The sequence below is a fragment of the Equus caballus genome, chromosome 1 (genome assembly GCF_041296265.1).
Source record: "Equus caballus isolate H_3958 breed thoroughbred chromosome 1, TB-T2T, whole genome shotgun sequence".
In the NCBI taxonomy this organism is placed as follows: Eukaryota; Metazoa; Chordata; class Mammalia; order Perissodactyla; family Equidae; genus Equus; species Equus caballus.
The window spans coordinates 38011166-38029958 of record NC_091684.1 but is presented as its reverse complement, the minus strand read 5'-3'; the positions used below and the strand labels follow the sequence as shown (position 1 = coordinate 38029958).

Below are 18793 nucleotides of genomic sequence, written 5' to 3'. Positions count from 1 at the left end.
ACATTTTATTTGGAGTGTCAGAAGTAGAGAATAGAAAGAATGGAAATATATTTAATAGCTGAGGATTTTTCAAAACTCATGTAAGACATGAATCCAGAAATAACACAAGAAGCACAATATATACTAAGCAAGGTAAAAGAAATCCAAACCTAGACTCATTGTAGTGAAACTGTAGAACATCAAAATAAAGAGATCTTATCAAAAACAAAAGAGAAAAGACAGATCATCCACAAAGGAATTGCAATTTACTGTCAGCAGACATCTTCACAGCAGCAATGGGATCCAGAAAACATGGAGTAATATTTTCAAAATGCTGAAAGAAAATAATGTAAACACTGATTGACATAGCCAGAGAAACTAACTTTCAAGAATGAGGGTGATGTGAAGATACCTACAGTAAATGAAGACCAACTTTACTACCAACAGACATATTCTTAAAGAAACTTCTAAAAAATGTACTTCAGAGAAAAGGAAAATGATTTCAGAAGGAAGATCTGAGATGTAAGAAAGACTGATGGAGAAGAAATTGGTAAATATTTATATGTTAGTCTAAACAGACAGTGCATGAAATTAATGTCTAATGTGTAATTGAAAAAAACCAAAAGAACAGAATAATAACATGTAAGTAGAGCAAGGTCATTGGAGTTAAATGTATTCTAAGATGCTCTGAAGAGAGATTAAGATGATAACTTTAGACTTGTTAACTATGGATCATAGAATTTTAAAAGTAACCTCTAAAATAATGCAAATTTGGCAAGTAACATTCCTAACTAAATAGGGGAGTGGAGAAAGAAAACACGCTAACAGGTGGAGAAATAAAACGTGATCAGTTTCTTTAAAGGCATGAAGAACAGAACCATTAAAAGTGTGTTAAAGAGAAAACAAAAAGTAAGATTGTAGAAACAAGTCCAGATATATCAATAATCACAAAAAATGTAAATGGGTTAAACTCACTGGTTAAATGACATAGACTGTCACTTAGGATTTTGAAAAATTTACCTCTGGGCCGGCCCTGTGGCCGATGGTTAAGTTCGTGCACTCCGCTGCGGTGGCCCAGGGTTCAGATCCTGGGCGCAGACATGGTGCCGCTCGTCAGGCCACGTTGAGGCGGCGTCCCATATGCCACAACTAGAAGGACCTGCCACTAAGATATACAACTATGTACCAGGGGGCATTTGGGGAGATAAAGCAGAAAAAAAAATTCACCTCCATGCTAGTTACAAAAGACACTTGAAACATGAACATGAAAAGATTGAGAGCAACAGTATGGAAGAAAATATACCAGGCACATATTAACCAAGAGAAAGTTCAAGTATCTGTTACTAATTTCAGACAACATATAGCCTTTAGGAAAATAAATACTACAGGTGATCAGCTGGAGAGACATCATTAGCGTTGGGAAGGTTATACAGAAAATGTTGATTTTTATTTGCACCTTGGAAGGATAGATCTTAAGTACAGAGTCAGTCATTCATTCAGCATGTATATATTGAATGGTATATCCTTGTTATTGAGGATATAATGGTAAACAAAATGCACAGAATATAAATCCCCAAGGATTTTATGCTCTAATGCTAATAGGAGCAGGTGGATAGATAATAATCGGGAAAACAAATAGGAAAGGAGATAATTTCAGTACTGATAAGTGCTATGAGAATACAGGGTAATGTGGTAAGGAGTGGCTAGGGGTTGCTTTAGCTAAGACACTCGTGGAAGGCCTGTGTAAGTGACATTTGAGATCTTAATGATGAAAAGGACTGAAGCCATGTAAAGATCTGAGAGCAGCACACTAACAGAAGTTGCAGCTAATACAAAGGTCCTGAGAAGGGAGCACATTGGCAAGATCAGAAGTAAAGCTGTTGTAACTAAAGCTTAATGAATTGGAAAGAAAGGAGAGGACTGGGGAAAAGAAAAAAAGGAGGGAATCAGGTTGGAGAGATAGGGATCAGACAAACTGTATATGCCCCTGTGAGTTTGAATTTTAATTGTAATGGAAAGTCATTGAAGGATGTTAAGCAGGGAATGGGGGGATGGTGTGACATGATTTACAGTTAAGAAAGACCTCTCTGGATGCTTTGAGGAGGATGGTCTGTAGTGGGGCAAGAGAAAGGAGTTAGGAATAGCTTGGATGTGGGACTTGAGGAAAAAAGGAAACTGAGTGGATAATACTGCCATTTAATTAAATGGATAAGACTGAGGCATCAGCAAAGGAGAGAACAAGTGTTTCAAGAAGGAATGAGTAATTAACCTTAGATGCTGCTAAGAGGTTTAGTAAGATTTGCACAGAGTCAACCATTGTATTTAATAAAATATTGATAATTGATGACTTTAATAAGAGCCATTTCAGGGGAATTGTGGGAACAAAACCTGTTTGGAATGGGTTGAGGAGAGGAAGTAGAGATGGTGAGTATGGACAACTCTTGAGTTTTGCTATGAAGGAAAGCAGAGCAATGAGGGTTACCTGAAACAGTACATGGGTCCAAATGAAGGGTTTTTAATATGGGCAATATATTAGTCAGTGTCCTGGCAGGAAACGACAACACACTCAAAGTGGTAACTTGGAGAGGACTCTTTACAAAGTTGTTACCAGAGTAAGGGACACCATAAAGAGCAGTACAATATCTAGGGTAAAACCGGAGATGGGCTATAGGGGAGAGGGCTGTCTTACAGATGTGACATTGTGTTGAGGAACACAGCCAGCCCATGGTGACCTTGCAGGGAGGGAGCTGAGGGAATAAATATCCCAACTTACCTCTCTTCCCTCTCCTGTCAGTGTTCTATCTTGGCTGAATCCAACCAGAAGACAAAAGGCAAAGGAGTCTGGTTGATGTGGTCCTTAGTAGTCAGCCTCCCAGGGCATAGAGCAGGGTCAAGAAGGGTGGAAATGTAGAGGCAAATTCACGCAGATGATTTAGTATGTAGTGTTCTACTGATGGGAATGATCTAGTAGAAAGGAAGAAATGGATGAGGCAGGGGAGATAAGAGAACGCTGAATAACCAGGTCCTTGACAAAAGTGGGAAGGGTTGGGATATAGGGCCCAGGTGAAAGGGTTGGCCTTGGTCAAGTGCAAATGCAGGTAAACTGGTAGAATTGATGGTGTAACCATGAATCTCTTCTCATCTGGGTGCTGTTTTCTCTCTCAAGCCTGTGACAAGGTCATAGCTGAAGGTGATGAATGGGAAGGAGGTATTGGAGATTTGAGGAATGAGAAGTAGATTTGAAATAGTTGTCTTGAAGAGTAGGGAGGTAATTGAACTGGGGAAATGTTGAGGTACTGTCAATACTGTTGAGCATCTTTTTGAGATTTGTGTCATAAACTTAAAGTGTGTCCAGTCAGCACTTTCGTTTGATTTTTCTCCTGCAGCCTTCCACTGTTAAGGGTCAGACTCTAAATAAGTGGTTAATTGAGCAGGGATGGTGTTTACCTTCTGGGAGTGAAGGGTCACTGTAAGACAATGGGGAGAAAGGAGCGATATATTAAATATATATAAAATAAGATGCTAGGCTGAATGAGTGCTGACAGACAAGTCTGAGAAGTGATGGTTGTGGTTTTAAAGTCAATCCATGATATATGCTTGTTATCTTGGCCTTTGTCTCTTTCATATAATAACATGACACAACATGGCCTTTGTCTCTTTCTTACAACAACGTGACACAGAAACTTTAATGATTACTTGAAGCTTCTAGTTAATGAAGGTTTAGTCATTATTTATTGTAAGCTAAAGTACCATCTAGATGTATTTTATTTTATTTTCATGCATTCTTATTAGGCATGTTTGGGAGTAAATAAGGTTTTTTTAGTATTTGAATTATTAAACAATAAAGGAATGTTAATTTTGTGCCTTTTCCAAATCCTATAATGAAAAAAATCGTTGTCTTTTTTTTATTGAACATAATTTGGTTGCACTTAGTAATTGTGGATTTAACTGCTGATTGTAACTTGATATTGGTAGGACCAAGTATGTCCACAATACAAGCAATCTTTTTATATCGTTAAACATGCTACTCTTGGACTTGTATTCATGATTTTATCCTGTCAATCCAGGGAAAGTGAAATTGTTTTTCAGTTATAGAAGACTGATGTTGGTCATCAAGGGCCACCATATATGTTTGTGCAGGTTGTACACTGCACATTCCAGAGAGCATTCTCATTGTAATCTTAGGATATTGGTGCTCCCTAGGGCTCTCAGGTGTGAAATTGATACTCCCATGAGTGGCAGTCCTTGGTCCTGAAGTCTGATTTTAACTATTGAAACAGATCTGTAAATATAATTAACATATAAAAGTCAACTAAGTAGCTAATCCTAATTATCTTATGATTTTCTTTTGCCTACAGCCTCAAGACATTCAGAAGACAGTATTAAAGGGAATCATTAACAGCCTGTTACGAGAATGGAAAGGGTATTTGTAACTAATATTTAGCTAATCAGTATAGATGGTTAATTTACACATCTTATACATCTTTTATATGTATGTATGTATTTTACTCTCAGAAAAGATTTTAGTTGTTATAATAAAAACATAGATCAGAAAGAAATTATAAATCACTTATAACAAAGCTTTTTAACTTGAGATTTGTGGCTTCTCAGGAGGGTGTATAGGTGAGCTTCAGAGGATCTGTGAATCCTGTAAAATTGTGTATACAATTTCTTGTGTACACATACATGTGCTTTATAAAAATGAGATAGGTAGTTACATCAGTAACCTAGAATGAAATAGTTTGGCTATTAAATTTAGCCTTCAGCTTCCTGGTAGCTGGGGCAAAATTTTTCTTGTTTCTAATATAAGGAAACATAAGTTTAGCTACTGAAGTATTTTTTTCTTGGAAGTAAATATTGAATCATTATATAAGGAAGGACAGGCAATGTAATTGATAATGTTTTGAACTGTGAATATACAGGACACACAAGAATATACTTTTAAAAGTACATATTATTTAAATTGATGTTATTTAAGTAGCGTTATACTTTAAATAATAGCTTCTATGAAAGCCAAGGAATACCATTAAATTCTAATTCAAATGTTGGTATTAAGCCCAGTTTGAAAATAATATCAAACTAGAATTGTTAAATATAATATTAAATGTACCCTGTATATTTTAATAATATTGTCCTGATTTTCAAAGAAACTTATGGTTACTATAGAAAATTTAGAAGAGAGAGTAGTATAAAAAAGTTAAAAAATTAACATTTTGCAGTTTTTTTCTAATCATCTTTTAAAGTAATTGAAATCATACTGTGTAGTTTCATGTGGTTTCTAGCTTAATGATATTTTTCTTGATTTATCATTCTAGTAATGAATTTTTCCTTGAATTTCATGTTTCTGGTTGAACACATAATGCTTTGTTGAAAAAGAAGAGAAAAACTTAGAGTGTAAAGAGAATTCCTAGGAGAAATGAGAAAATCAAGTTGTCTGAAACTATTGGGATCTCAGTCCCCTCTAATAAGCAAACTCTCAAAGCTTTCTATCCTCTGTTTCTCAAAAATGTGCCTGAGACAGATGAAAATGATAATTTGATGTGACTTACAGGTCAAAGAAGCATGTAGTCTTTACTCAGAAATTTTGTTTTACTTTGCATTTATTGTGTCAACAACAGATCTAAAGTTTATTGACTGTTTGTTATGGGCTAGCCACCTTTCTAGCAATTTTACATGTGTTTCTCATTGAATCTTCACTACCATCCTCTGAAATAGGTAATATGATTATTTTCATTTCACAGTGGAGGAAACTAATTTACAGAGAAGTTAAGTAAATTGCCCACATTAGCATAGTAAGTGCCTTAGTCAGAATCAGAATTCAGGCAGTCTGTACCCTTAACTTTATATGTACTGATATGCTAGTACACAGGACAGGAAATTGGAAGTTGTCGTGGTACAACTGTAAAATGGAAAAAAATAGGACTCTCCTAGCACCAGGAATTTTAATGTTTTTGAATTGCCTTGAGCATTTTAAAATATTTTCAAATTATAATTTCTGAGAGAAAACGGTAGTCCCATTGAGAAAATAGTCTGACAATTATATAGAATATTATAGACAGAAATAGTTTAGACTTGATTTAAACCTAAATAATTTAAATCATTATTTAGTTGAGATAATTCTTCCACAAAGAAATATGATTGCTGATTAATATAAAAATTTTATGTACATGTGTATACATACTTATTTCAATTTTAATACATATGCTATATATATTTATATTTCAGATTATATGGCTTTACCTTTTATAAAGGTTACCTAGTACATATTGGGCAATGATTTGTGTTTTCAGATTTATTTTGTAACTATAACAGAAAAATAAATAATTATTTGGTCATTTTATTTTCTAAAGGAAATTCAAGGAGATACTTGGAGGTGAACCATTTTTTCCTCAACATTTAACTTTGAAAAATTTCAAACTACAGAAAAGTTAAAGAAGACAATGAAAACTCATGCTCCCTTCACATAGATTCACCAGTTGTTAGCTTTTTGCCACATTTGCTTTTGCTTTCTCTCCCTTAGTGTGTAGGTAATCTTTTTAAGTAAATAGAAGACATTGTGACATTTCATCCCTAATGACTTCAGCATATATTTCCTAATAATATTTTCTTGCGTAACCATAATACCATATCCCGCCAAACAAATTTAACATTCATCTAATAATATTCTGTAAAAGTGTAGTCACCTTTAAATTTCCCCAGTTGTCTCAAAATTGTTATTCAATATCTGGGTTTTGTTTTTCAATCCAGGATCCAGTCAAGGATCTTGAATTGCATCTAGTTATCATATAGGTGAACCATTTTTAATTCAAGAAGTTACTTCTTGGGACCAGCCTGGTGGTGCAGCAGTTAAGTTCGTACGCCCACTTCAGTGGCCTGGAGTTCGCCGGTTTGGATCCTGGGTGCGGACATATGCACCGCTTGTCAGGCGATGCTGTGGCAGGCATCCCACATATGAAGTAGAGGAAGATGGGCACAGATGTTAGCTCAAGGCCAGTGTTCCTCAGCAAAAAAGCGGAGGATTGACTGCAGATGTTAGCTCAGGGCTAATCTTCCTCAAAAAAATGAAGTTACCTCTTGACATTTGTGAAGGTGTATTCACTAAATCTTGAGAGGGCAAGAAAGAAACACTAATCAGCTTTGGGAATAAAAAACTCTTAGTCATATTTGATAATGTGAAAATCCAGATTAATGTGGAAAAAATTAAAAAGTTAATTTTCCGTGGTTCAAAATATTCTTTTAATTAGGAACATACTAGATATATTTAAAGTGTGATTTTGATTTGCAGACATTTCCTACATCTGTCACTTCAGGACTAGACCTATAAACACAAACATATTTTCTTTCTTTAATGCATAAATATTTTTAAGTGAGATATCAGCTATCCTTTATTAAAACAAAATCTAAGTATTCTAAAATGATTGATTAATTGTCAGACTCTTAACTGTTTCCAGAGTTAGTCATGATACTTAGCTTATAAAATGTTACAGCCTAGTTAACTCAGAACCAGCCTAGAGTAGGCACAGAGGAACCTGTATTGCCAACATGTAATGGATATGTTATTGTTTCACTAGTAATACATACTAAGTCTAGTTTTTGGTTTTTATCAACTCATTCTTACAAAAGCATTTATTGAGCATTTTTTATTAGATACTGTAAGATTAAACATTCATCTCTAATCAATCATGCTTGTTTCTTTTTCAGTCCACGAACAAAAGATGATCTTAGAGCATATTTTATACTTTTACAGGTAAGAAAGCAAGAATTTAGTTGAAGTTTGAAGTTGTCTAATTCATATCTTAATCTATGCATGTATAAGTGAAGTGATATCAAATACTAAATACTGTTTTGAGCAACCTTATTAATACTTTTTAGATTATAGTTACTTTTAAACAGAAAATTAAAGCTACAACAAATAAACAATGAGAAGCTAAATTATCTCTGGGATCAAAATTTTAGTTTAGTTCTTGCCTTCCTGCTGCGAACAAACACAATGGAAGCACTTCCTCCTCCTCCAGTCACCCTCCTTTGTTGTAACTAGTTTTAATGGGCTCCAAAATTTTCTTTTATTTCCCAACTAGTTGGTTTCTAACTTCTCTATATATTTTCAATAAATGCTTAAGTTAGATTCTAATGGAAATATCAAAGTGGTTGCTTATATTTGCTAAAGCAAAGATGATGAACTTTTTCCTCTTGAGAGATACAGATTCATAGATACAAAAATAAGTAAAGGACTAGACAAATGAAGAGCCGTTTTTAGTTTTTATTTTTTTGAGAAAGAAGTATGTTATTCCCATAGCTAGCATACTACATTTTTTTTATTCTTTGTAATTTACAAAAGGTGTTTGTGTAGATTAGCATTTCATTTAAAGGTAAGAACAAATTATATTAAATAAGATAGTGTTTAGTTCAATATTATGTCCAATAGAAGGAAATATTCAGGATAGGGGATCAAAGAAGGGGGAGAGAGGAAAAAAGAAAAAGGAGAAAAAAGGGGAAAAATAAACAAAGAGGTATTTGAGGAGATGTAAGGAAGGAAAATAAAGAGGTTGGAAGAGAAAGGCAAAACTAGAAAAAAAAAAGGAAGTATACATGGAGAGAGTAAAGACTGGAAAATGACAACATGAAGCTCAAATTTTTAAGTGAGTATATTAGTCAGCGGTAAGCTCTGCTTATGATCTCTTGTTCTTCTCATGACCCTCACTAAATGAGTTATCAGCTGGGGTCATGCCCCAGGTTTGAAATGTCCTGGCGATAAGCCAATTTTGAAAAATACATGATATGTTCTTATTTTTCACAATTTCAGTTTATTTTTCAATAATATTCATTTTTCTATGAAGTTCTGAAATGTACATTGTAATGGAGTTTTAGATTTTGGAAATATAACTAGAGGTTTTATTTAGTTTACAAGCACTCCTTCAATGTCCCTTTAACATTTAATAGTTGTCAGAAGCTGCTCTGTGATTTTTCTTGTTCTTTGTGAGATATGCGGATAACTCATTTCAGAACAGCAAAAGTTTCACAGCCAGCTTTTATTCATTTTTCTACCTTGCTTTCTTTTTTTTAAATCCAGGAAGAGCTAGGTTTTTTGTTTAATTGGATTTTAGTGATTGCCACCAATTATACCAGGCCCTGAGCTAGTTGCTTTACATATATTTTCTTTTTTAATACTCAAAACAATGTCTAAGATAGATACTATCTTTCCCATTTTACAGATGAGGAAATTAAGAATCAAAGTTTAAGGAACACGCCTTAGGGGTGTATAGGTAGTAAGTGGTAAAATTAGCCCTAAGACCCAGATCTGTCTCAGTTCCAAAGCCCATTCTCTTTTCACTGTTTTTGTTGTCATTAGTGCCTCTGAGTTGATTCTGACTCCTAGTGACCCTGTGTACAGCAGAGTGGAACCCTGCCCTGTCTTATTGTCCCTTCTTCTGAGCTATATAGGACAATGCTCCACTGCTCTTTATAGGGTTTCTTGGCCAGTTTTTTCAGAAGTGGGTGGCCAGTTCCTTCTTCCTGGTCTGTCTTAGTCTAGAAGCTTGGCTAAAACCTGTCCACCATGGATGACCCAGCTGGTATTTGAAATAGTGGTGGTATAGCTTTCAGCATCACGGCAACACACAGCAGCCACAGTATGACAACTGACAGATGGGGGTGTGGTTCGCTGACTGGGAAACAAACCCAGGCTGCAGGCTGTGGTGGTGAAAGAACCAAATCTTAACTACTAGACCCCCAGGGCTGGCTGTTTCCACTGTACCATGCAGAAATCCAAGTCTCTGTTAATTAAATAATTAAACAAATAGATTATTGTTTTAAAGGATTTCACCTAGCATTTCATAATCTCAAATTTAGTTTTCTGAATTTGCTACTTAGCTTATTAAGCTTAGTGTTTTTCCTTTTACATATTAACAAAATTTTAGTACAATTATCTTTAATATCTTTTTCAGAATCCTCAATTTAATAACACATCTACATATGTCATCTATGCTCACTTGCTACGACAGATCGCTACCTTAGTGGAAGCTGACCATCATTTCCTGGTTCACTGGTTTAAAAAGTAAATCATTCTATGATATTAAGAACTTTTATAATCTTACAGTTTTTAAGTTTGATATTAATAATTTTATGATAAAATATATTAAATGTTTTCAGGTCTTTAGAAATGATACCAATTAATTCACAGTGCTTCAAAAGCCATTTATAAGCATATACTTTAGTACTACATAGAAGATAATTTAAAAAGTTGTTTTTAATGTAAGTAACCATTTTGCTTGTGCAAGATGGTAAGATTTCTATTCACTGCTTTTGTGTTTTATGAAGCACGGTTCCTATCACTGATTTTTCATATATTTCAAAGATGGTGACTGGATTTGCTCAGACATTACTATTTTAATTTGTGTCTTTTTATTTCCTATCTCTATGTTAATAAATCTATTATGTACAAGGTGTCTTTTCCTTACCTAAAAATGTCGTTGTAATATATAGGTTAGCCATCAATATCCATTTATAATAATACAGTACTTTTTTTCACAGAACTATACTCACATTAATAATTACTTTTGTCCATGATTGATAGAAGTTAGAGGCAAAATATTTCCAAAATTAATTTTAAATACAGTCTGTTCTCATTATTCACAATAATTATGTTCTATAAAGTTACTGTGAACACTGAATTAGTGAATGCTGAACCATTGCTCCTATGGGAAATACAGGGTTAGGTTCCTGCAAGCCTTTGGTCACAACATTTCATCAACCAATCAATACACAACCTTTCTTTGTCTGTATTTCTATTTAAAGACATCTTATTTAGTTGTTTCATTTACATTCAACTTAAAGTCTACAGCACTGTAACTCATGTCTGAACAAATTTTATCTAACACAAATGTATTCTCCATAAGGCACATTACATCCTTCTTGTACTTAGGAACACTAGACAGAACCTTAGTGCTACATTTAAGGGCCATTTTAAAAGTGAAGTCACTAACGAACAGCACAAAAATGTGACAAACGTGACACTAAATAGGCTGCGTAAAGGACACTTGTTTACAGTATGAGACCTGAAACGAGAAGGCAGAGCATCACCTTATTCAACCTTAGCTGGGGATGTGCATATTGGGCAACTCAAATTTTTTGCCACTCTTTGCACATCTGAGAATGACCATGAAAGTGCCACAGTATTAATTTGAGGATTACAATTAAATTTTAGCAAGTAGATGAATTTGCACATGTGGAGTCCGTGAATAATGAGGATTGACTGAGTATTGAAAGCCTTAAAACTGAAATGTTCAATACTAATTTTATAGTCATTTTGGTGTTCATTTCTTATGTAATGAAGAAGCAATATTCAAAGTTAGATTTTTCATCTTTCTGAATTTTTGGCAATTTAAGAAATAGAGTTTGAGGGAATATTCTAAAGTTCTGTGCACATAGGATTCAGTTTGATATGTAACAAATATTTTTCCAAAATAGAAAATGTGAATTTTGATTGGAATTATTTCCTAATCTTTACCAGATTATCCCAGAAGAGGTTCAAACAATTGGTAGAGAGATTGCTGCAATTTATTTCTTTACGCCTGTTTCCTGCAAAGCCTGAAGAATTTCCACCTATAGCAAAGTGTTCCTGGTGGATCCCATCAGCATCTAAAGTGTTGGCTTTACTTAGTAGGTTTTATTATTCTCTCATCTTTACTTTTCTCTTGTTAAATATTAGGGACATTTCCATAAGGATCTCAGAGTACTATAGAGGCATTCTCACATTTTAAACATTCATTTGAGGTGAAGAGTTGTAATTTATTTTCTGTTTGATAGTGGATTTCACAATTAATTTATGAGCATGAAAAAGCTTCATGCATTTTCTTGGGCAGTATTCTGTTACAGCTATCAACTGCACATGACCTGCGAAGTAGTGATTCCTAAGAAAACAGGAACTTCCCTTAATTCCTGAGGACCCCTGGGAGAGGACACACTGACAGGGAAGAAGTAGGAGTAGATGGCCATCCTCCTCCTCCCTTTATTATGCCCTTATACCCCACCACAGGGTTTTTTTAAAAAGCAAGGAATTGTTGGCTGCATTTTGACCACAATTTTAAAACTCTCTTTTTCATTTGGAGCTGAAATTGCTTAAAATAGTAATTTCTAGATAAAGTCTTTCTAGTGGACATTAAAGTGTTCTTATTATTAGAATGAATCATGTGTATGTTGGAAAGGATCATTATGTAAGAATTTACCTTCACAGATACTGCAAACGATTTGGTTCACCCTCCCCTTATTCCTTATATTGATTTCTATAATTCTACATTGGATCACATTGATCTCATGGAAGAATACCACACCTGGCAGAGCTTTGGAAACTCTCACAGGTATGACCGGAAGCTCATTTGATTACTCACCTAAATAAAATACTGTTCAAAATAATGACTGGATTTTAAGTTTGATAAGTAAATTTAAATATACACATACCTTTACATATAAACTTACATATATAGTTTACATATCCAGCCTTGAAATATCATTATATTTCCTAAAGCATTTTCTTTTTTTGTTAACATTTTGAATTTATATACATGTTTATTTGGTTTTGATTTGATTAATAGCATCTTTTTAAGAAAGGAAAGGTTCTATCTTAGTATGCAGTTTCTTATATTTTCTCACTCTATCTGCTGTCTTCCAGCACAGGTGTCAACAAACTTTTTCTTTCTGTAAAGTACGAGATGGTAAATATTTTTGGCTCTTTGAGCTTTACAACCTCTGGTCTACCAATGTAGCACAAAAACAGCCTTAGACAATATGTAAATGAGTGGATGTGTCTGTGTCCCAAAAAACTTTATTTACAAACACAGGTGGTAGGCCATATTTGTCCCCAGGGCCATAGTTTTCCAGTGCCTAATCTAACACAGTGATCACACACATGTGCACATACACACATAAATTCACTCATTTTTTCCCATATGCTGTAGGAAAAGTGGTTGTCCTTTACTATAGTATAAAAAGAATGGATGTTACAGAGAAATGGCTTCACCACAAATTATTTATTACAATAGTGTAATAGATTTTCAAAACACCTGACCAAATTCTTTAATACACTGCACCTTATATCCATACTTATAGTTTGGATTAAACCAGCCAGACTATCCCAAACATAGTTTATTCCCAGACCGTGAGATATCCTGGAGAGTGCATTTATTCTAAAGGAGACTAAGAGACGTGATGTGGATATAAGTAACCTCAAAACCCCAGATTAGTTCATAAATTGGTTCAGTCCTCCAGGAACCTCTTCTACTGGAATTGGCCTAAAACATAGACTGACCTTCTGGACATATCTCAGTCCATATCTGAACACTCAGAACCAAATAAAAATTTCATTTCTGGGGATCTTGGTCAGTCTGATGCATATTTTCTTGACAAAGTTTATTTTGCAAAGACATTTTTTTCTCCTACTTTAATATGATTGTAATGTTACAGACGAAACAACTCCAAGAGTTATTGTGCATATTTCAGTGACATCTTTTAATGCAGAGCTCCTCTAACCACTATGTATTGGTGTACCAAGAATGAGTTACCGAGGAGTTTTGATCCTATGATCCCTTCAGCCCTTGGGAAGCCAGCCTGGACTTAGAGGGGGACCTGGAACCCTAGGGCAAGTCACCTCTGGCCATCAGCAGCCTCATCTGTATTTCTCAATGTGTCATACACATAGTGTCATTTTTCTCTGTGCCATGACTAGTGAAAAGTTGAGATGCACTGTTTTAAAGTATGTAATAAGACCAATTTGTATCTAAGTTCATTGCACTTCCTCTCATTTCTAAGTTTTTAGTTAGCGTTTAGTGATTCAAAATTATTACACATTAGTACTGAACAACTTTTACTGTTTATGAACAATTTTGTTCCAGGAGAAAGCCATTTAATTTTCAGTTCACACCAGGGCTTTCTCCTTTTTTCTCATGATGCCATCATTGCACCCAGTGGTCACAGATGTGCTGCTTGTCTATACTGAGATGGATGCCAACTCTAACTGATAGATTCATTGCAGCCACTTCTCATGGGCGTCTAACTCCTGAAGCATCATTGCTGCCATACTAGTTCTCTCTAAATGCATTTCTCTCTGTGTAGTTTTTGGCTTTTTTATGTAACATAAAATGAGCTCTGACCCAGGAAAGAAGTTATTTTTCATAACCTTTGATCATAATGTTGTGTCTTTACAAATACATGCCATTGCATATTACTGCACCATTAAATACAGTACTAACAACAACATACTTTTTCCCTTTTATTTTATCGCTCTTAAATTTATTACTTTGCTCTTTACCACTGTAGTTTTTGCTAGATTTACTCATTTCTGAAGCTCACACATCAGAAGTATTCTTATAGTAATGGATTCTTACATTAAATTCTGCATGTGAATTTTCTGTTCTAATCCTCTTTCATCAACACTTCTGCCTCCTGGTTTTTGTGTTGGCCATATTTTCCACAGGTAATGATATACGGTGACTATTCATAAACTGAAATTATTTGTATAAACAATATAAGTGATTAGCATATATTTCAGAACATTAACTGTAGCTTCCTCTAGAGAAGAAAGGCACTGCACATCTAGTAATGATACATACTTCACAGGGCTATGGGGATTGCAAGAAATGATGCACATAAAATTATTTTGTAAATGGTAAAACACAATACAAAAGTAATGTTTTATATTGTTAGAAGAGGTACCTTAGATTCCCTTAGTATAATTTTGCTAAAAATACACCATTTTGCTTTTTCTGTTTTCACTTGTTGAGCAGGTTTTCCTTCTGTCAGTACCCATTCGTTATTTCTATAGCTGCAAAAAAAATCATTATTCAGAGAGACTCAGAACAACAGATGATAAGCATCGCAAGGGTAAGCCAGCTATGAAAACATATTTATGCTGACTATAATCAATATAGTAAATAATTTAATAAATAAGTCAAATGTCTTGTGAATTGTTCTAGCATAATCAGGAAATGTTAAAAGTAAAATTCATATTATACTCCCCCAAAAAGTACTTAAACCTGTTCATGATACAGGAAAAAGATACTCTCATCGACTTCTCCTTATATTATAAATATGACAGGAAGATTAAATGCCTCTCACAGATCCAGAGTACCGGGAACTTGTTGGACATCATTTTGTAGATACCGTGTTTCAGCTCCAGGGTAACTAACAGAGAGGGCAAGGAGTGTCCTTAAAAGCAAACCACTGAAATATTGTCTAGGTTCTATGAAAATCAAATAGAAACAACCATAAAATTAGAAGATGTAAAAAATGTTTAATCTTGGAAAGCTGAGAAGTATGTCCAAAGAAGGTGAAAGATATTTTATTGATTCTTAGGAAACCAAAATGCATGGAGGCCCATAGAAACTGGGGTAGCAGTCAGGCTGACTTTAGGCAAATTGTGGAGGTGGATGAAGTTTATCTCTGGGCCTGTCTTTATCACTCCCTCCTGTTTGTGTTTCAGCACAGCACAGTAATTTTATGTACTTTATCTAATAGATATCAGATTAAGTGAGCTTTTTGTTTTTTATTAGAACTCTAGACTATACATTTAAATTTTCATATATTTTGAGTATCTGCTTTATGACATGATTACTCACAACTTGACCAATTAGAGGGAAGATTGGCCATAGTCTTCTTAAAATAAAAAGAAACCCATAGAGTAAAAAGAATGATTTCCATGTCTTATGTCCTCTAAGAATATAAAAAGAATCCTAAATCATAAATTATAATACTTCAAAATAAAAAATAAGAATTGTTTATTCTTCGGTAATTCACTTCTTAAAAGGTGAATGTTTTTGTCTCTCTCAGAGTGGGACAAAAGATTTGAGTGACTGGTGACATGCCAGAGTCAGCTTACACTGAGTATGGGGATGTTAGAAGAAATTTGATGGCCTTGTATAGCAAGGGAGTTCCCTAGCCACAGTACACCCCTAAAAAGTAAATTTAAACAGGCATATTTAGCAGCAGAATTATTACTTAACCTTGAGTAGATATTGGCTCAAAGATTATATAGTCATTTTGAATTTTCTGTTAATTACATTTATGCAATTTCATGTGCCTTTTTAGTACTTCTTTTTTTTTTTTTTCACCTTGGCTTATGTTTCTTTGTATTTGTAAGGAAAAAATCTGAAGAGCGAGAAGATTATCTAATTTCCTCTGAGCAGTTTTCTGCTATGTCACTCACACTTACAATATCAAATATCTTCTTTTGTGGAACTTTTCTTCCAATTAAAAGAAGAAGAGTGGCAGCTGTAGACTGTGTCACAGGCTGTCTTCCACAGAGCACGGACACAAATGAGTAGAGATTGAAGAGTCAAGTGGCATTATCAGTTCTTATGGGTGTTTCCCAACATTTTAACTTGTAAACTGCTGTACCACTTGGAATTAATGACTGGTAACTATTTTGACACAAGGACAGCCTTATGGGTAGTTAATGTAAGCAAGAGCTTACATGGTATAAACTAAAGTTGCAAAAGAATTCCCCACCCTAAAAATAACTTCCTCATCAGACTGTCTAAAATTCTACTATTGTTGGGTTATTTCTTTCATTTGAAGCACTTTCTATTAAATATGAATTCCTGATTGGAGGAGTAGCGACTAAGCCTTGTCTTCCACCAGCATCCTAGTATAAATTTGTGTCTTGGATATTTCCAGTGTGATGGCTTCCCAGGAGCTAGACTGGGAACAGAAGGTAGGAAAGGGTAGGAAAACAGGTCCATGACACAGGATACTATCCCAGGAATGTAGACCTGTTTGAGTGTGAAAGGGAGGGCCCGGTGGAGAAAAGAACTGTTAAAAAGCCTTTTGAATTGGGTGTCGGGGAGATGAAGAAGGGCTCTGAATTAGAATGTTTTATTATAGTAATCCACAAAATCATGAAAGTAGCTTTATTATATAGATTTGGGGTATTAAAATTTTATCTACTAAAGGAAATTGCTGCATGTATTTAAAGTGTCTGAAATGTTCATCTTTAATCTGCACAATAATTCATTTTCTTTGCTACCTAAGAAGGTGAAATAGTCTGAAAAAGATGTAAATAAGTTAAATATGCAAGCATGTAGACTTATATGATAAATGATATATATGTATTCCTTATATTTTTAAATGTTGTTTTTTACATAGTCATTGCTTATATTTTGAAAAAACATGAAAAATAAATTTTTAAATCACCCATAATTTCCATCACCCAAACATAACCATTGTTAACATTTTTGTAAGTTTTCTTTTAATATTTTTTATCTATATTATCTTTAAAAGGCAACAGAGTTGAAACAGTATTGTATACACAATTTTGTTGCCTCCTTTTTTTCAGTTGTACCTTCCTTAAACATTTTCCATGATATTTACAGTTTTTATAACCATCATTTTTTGATAGCTGTAATGGATATTCCTAAAGTTTCTCTTTTATAGATAATACTGTGATGAACATCTCACTTTACAAAATATTTTCTTTGTTTAGAATTCCCAGAAGTGGATTACTGGGAAAAGGATATAAACATTGTTAATGTTTCTGATAAATATTGACAAATTACTTTCAAAAAGTAGACTCTGCCTTTAGAATAAATTCAATATCTAAAAAAAGTTTAAGCCAAGTTTATTATCAGAAGTACATATACCTTGTTTCAACTGTTTCCACTTTCTATCTAATAAACAGAAAACTTTGCTGTTTAAGAGATGAGCCATATAGAAATTATAATGCAACACTCTTTGCTATAGAAGGTGAATTATTTGAGGTCCTCCATTTTGGACCCCCTGTGGTTATCATTGTTCCAAAATGAAATAATAATGCATTTTCATAAATCAAAATTTTTATGATTGAATTTATGAAATTGTTTATATGAGAGATGGCATAGAGAAGAATATAAGTGATTTTTACTGAAGTGTTTAAATGTTTTAAATGAAATTATAGTTTAAGTAAAAGTGAAAATGTTTGCTTTCTTTTTTAATTAGCAAAGTCTGGTGGATAAAGTATCCCGAAGACAGAGACCTGACATGAATATGTTATTTCTAAATATGAAAGTAAGGCGGACACATCTGGTTAGCGATTCTCTTGATGAGGTATAGATCATTTATTCCAAAATGGTATTAATTGATTAAAGCTTTAAATAAATTGTACAATATGGTTTATTACTAAAATCTTAGTAAGCTGTCTTTTATTTCTGTGTGCCAATCAGTGTGCTTGCTTATATTTTGATGTTATAGTTAAAATCAGTTCTGTATTCACAGTTAAGCCTTATGTCCATTTTTTGTATGTTTATTAATGGTTTGTTGTTAATTCCCCAGGAAAGGATTTTATATAGAACACTTAAATGAGTAATTCATGTTTCTGAATATGTAACCTAGATTCTAGACCCACCTTTGTTACTGGCTGGGTGAGTAACAAGTCATTTTAACTTCTCCTGGCCTCAGATTACTCATCTATAAAGTTACAGGTCTGATCCACGGGGTATATTGGGTCTATTTAGGGTCAAACATGCTTTGATTGTATGTACATGTGTTATAGCGCTTCGTGCACATACAGCTCTTCAGCCAGATCTTCATGTGGCTATTATAAAATAGTGGCTGATTTAGTTATGTAATTTTTTAAAGTTTAATGTTGAAGGAAAGTTAAAGAAAAGGAAACAAATTGTTTTATATAGTAATCTGCTAAGTTAAACTCTTGGAGACACTATGATAACGGGAGGCAATAACCTTGGGCAAGGTACCTGACCTCTCTGTTTCTTGATCTATACAACAAACATACCAATACCTTGTTCACACAGTGTTTGACAGATTTATTGGATAGATGGATGAATGGATGGAT

The 18793-nt window shown here is 34.0% G+C and overlaps 1 protein-coding gene across 4 annotated transcripts in view; it reads left to right on the top strand.

Annotated features, from left to right (window-relative positions):
* Nucleotides 1–18793, top strand: part of HECTD2 (HECT domain E3 ubiquitin protein ligase 2) — a 78275-nt gene that overhangs the window by 43291 nt on the left and 16191 nt on the right. For 2 of the 4 annotated variants that reach the window (XR_011436981.1, XM_023642734.2), the window contains exons 6-12: nucleotides 4338–4402; nucleotides 7681–7726; nucleotides 9924–10033; nucleotides 11489–11637; nucleotides 12212–12335; nucleotides 14757–14853; nucleotides 17941–18048. Coding sequence is in view for 1 of the 4 variants with exons in the window: in XM_023642734.2 (XP_023498502.2) it covers nucleotides 4338–4402; nucleotides 7681–7726; nucleotides 9924–10033; nucleotides 11489–11637; nucleotides 12212–12335; nucleotides 14757–14853; nucleotides 17941–18048 (699 nt within the window). In the remaining 3 variants the exon portion in view is untranslated. The remainder of the gene's footprint in view (nucleotides 1–4337; nucleotides 4403–7680; nucleotides 7727–9923; nucleotides 10034–11488; nucleotides 11638–12211; nucleotides 12336–14756; nucleotides 14854–17940; nucleotides 18049–18793) is intronic. The other 2 variants (XR_011436985.1, XR_011436987.1) reach the window with 1 other exon arrangement.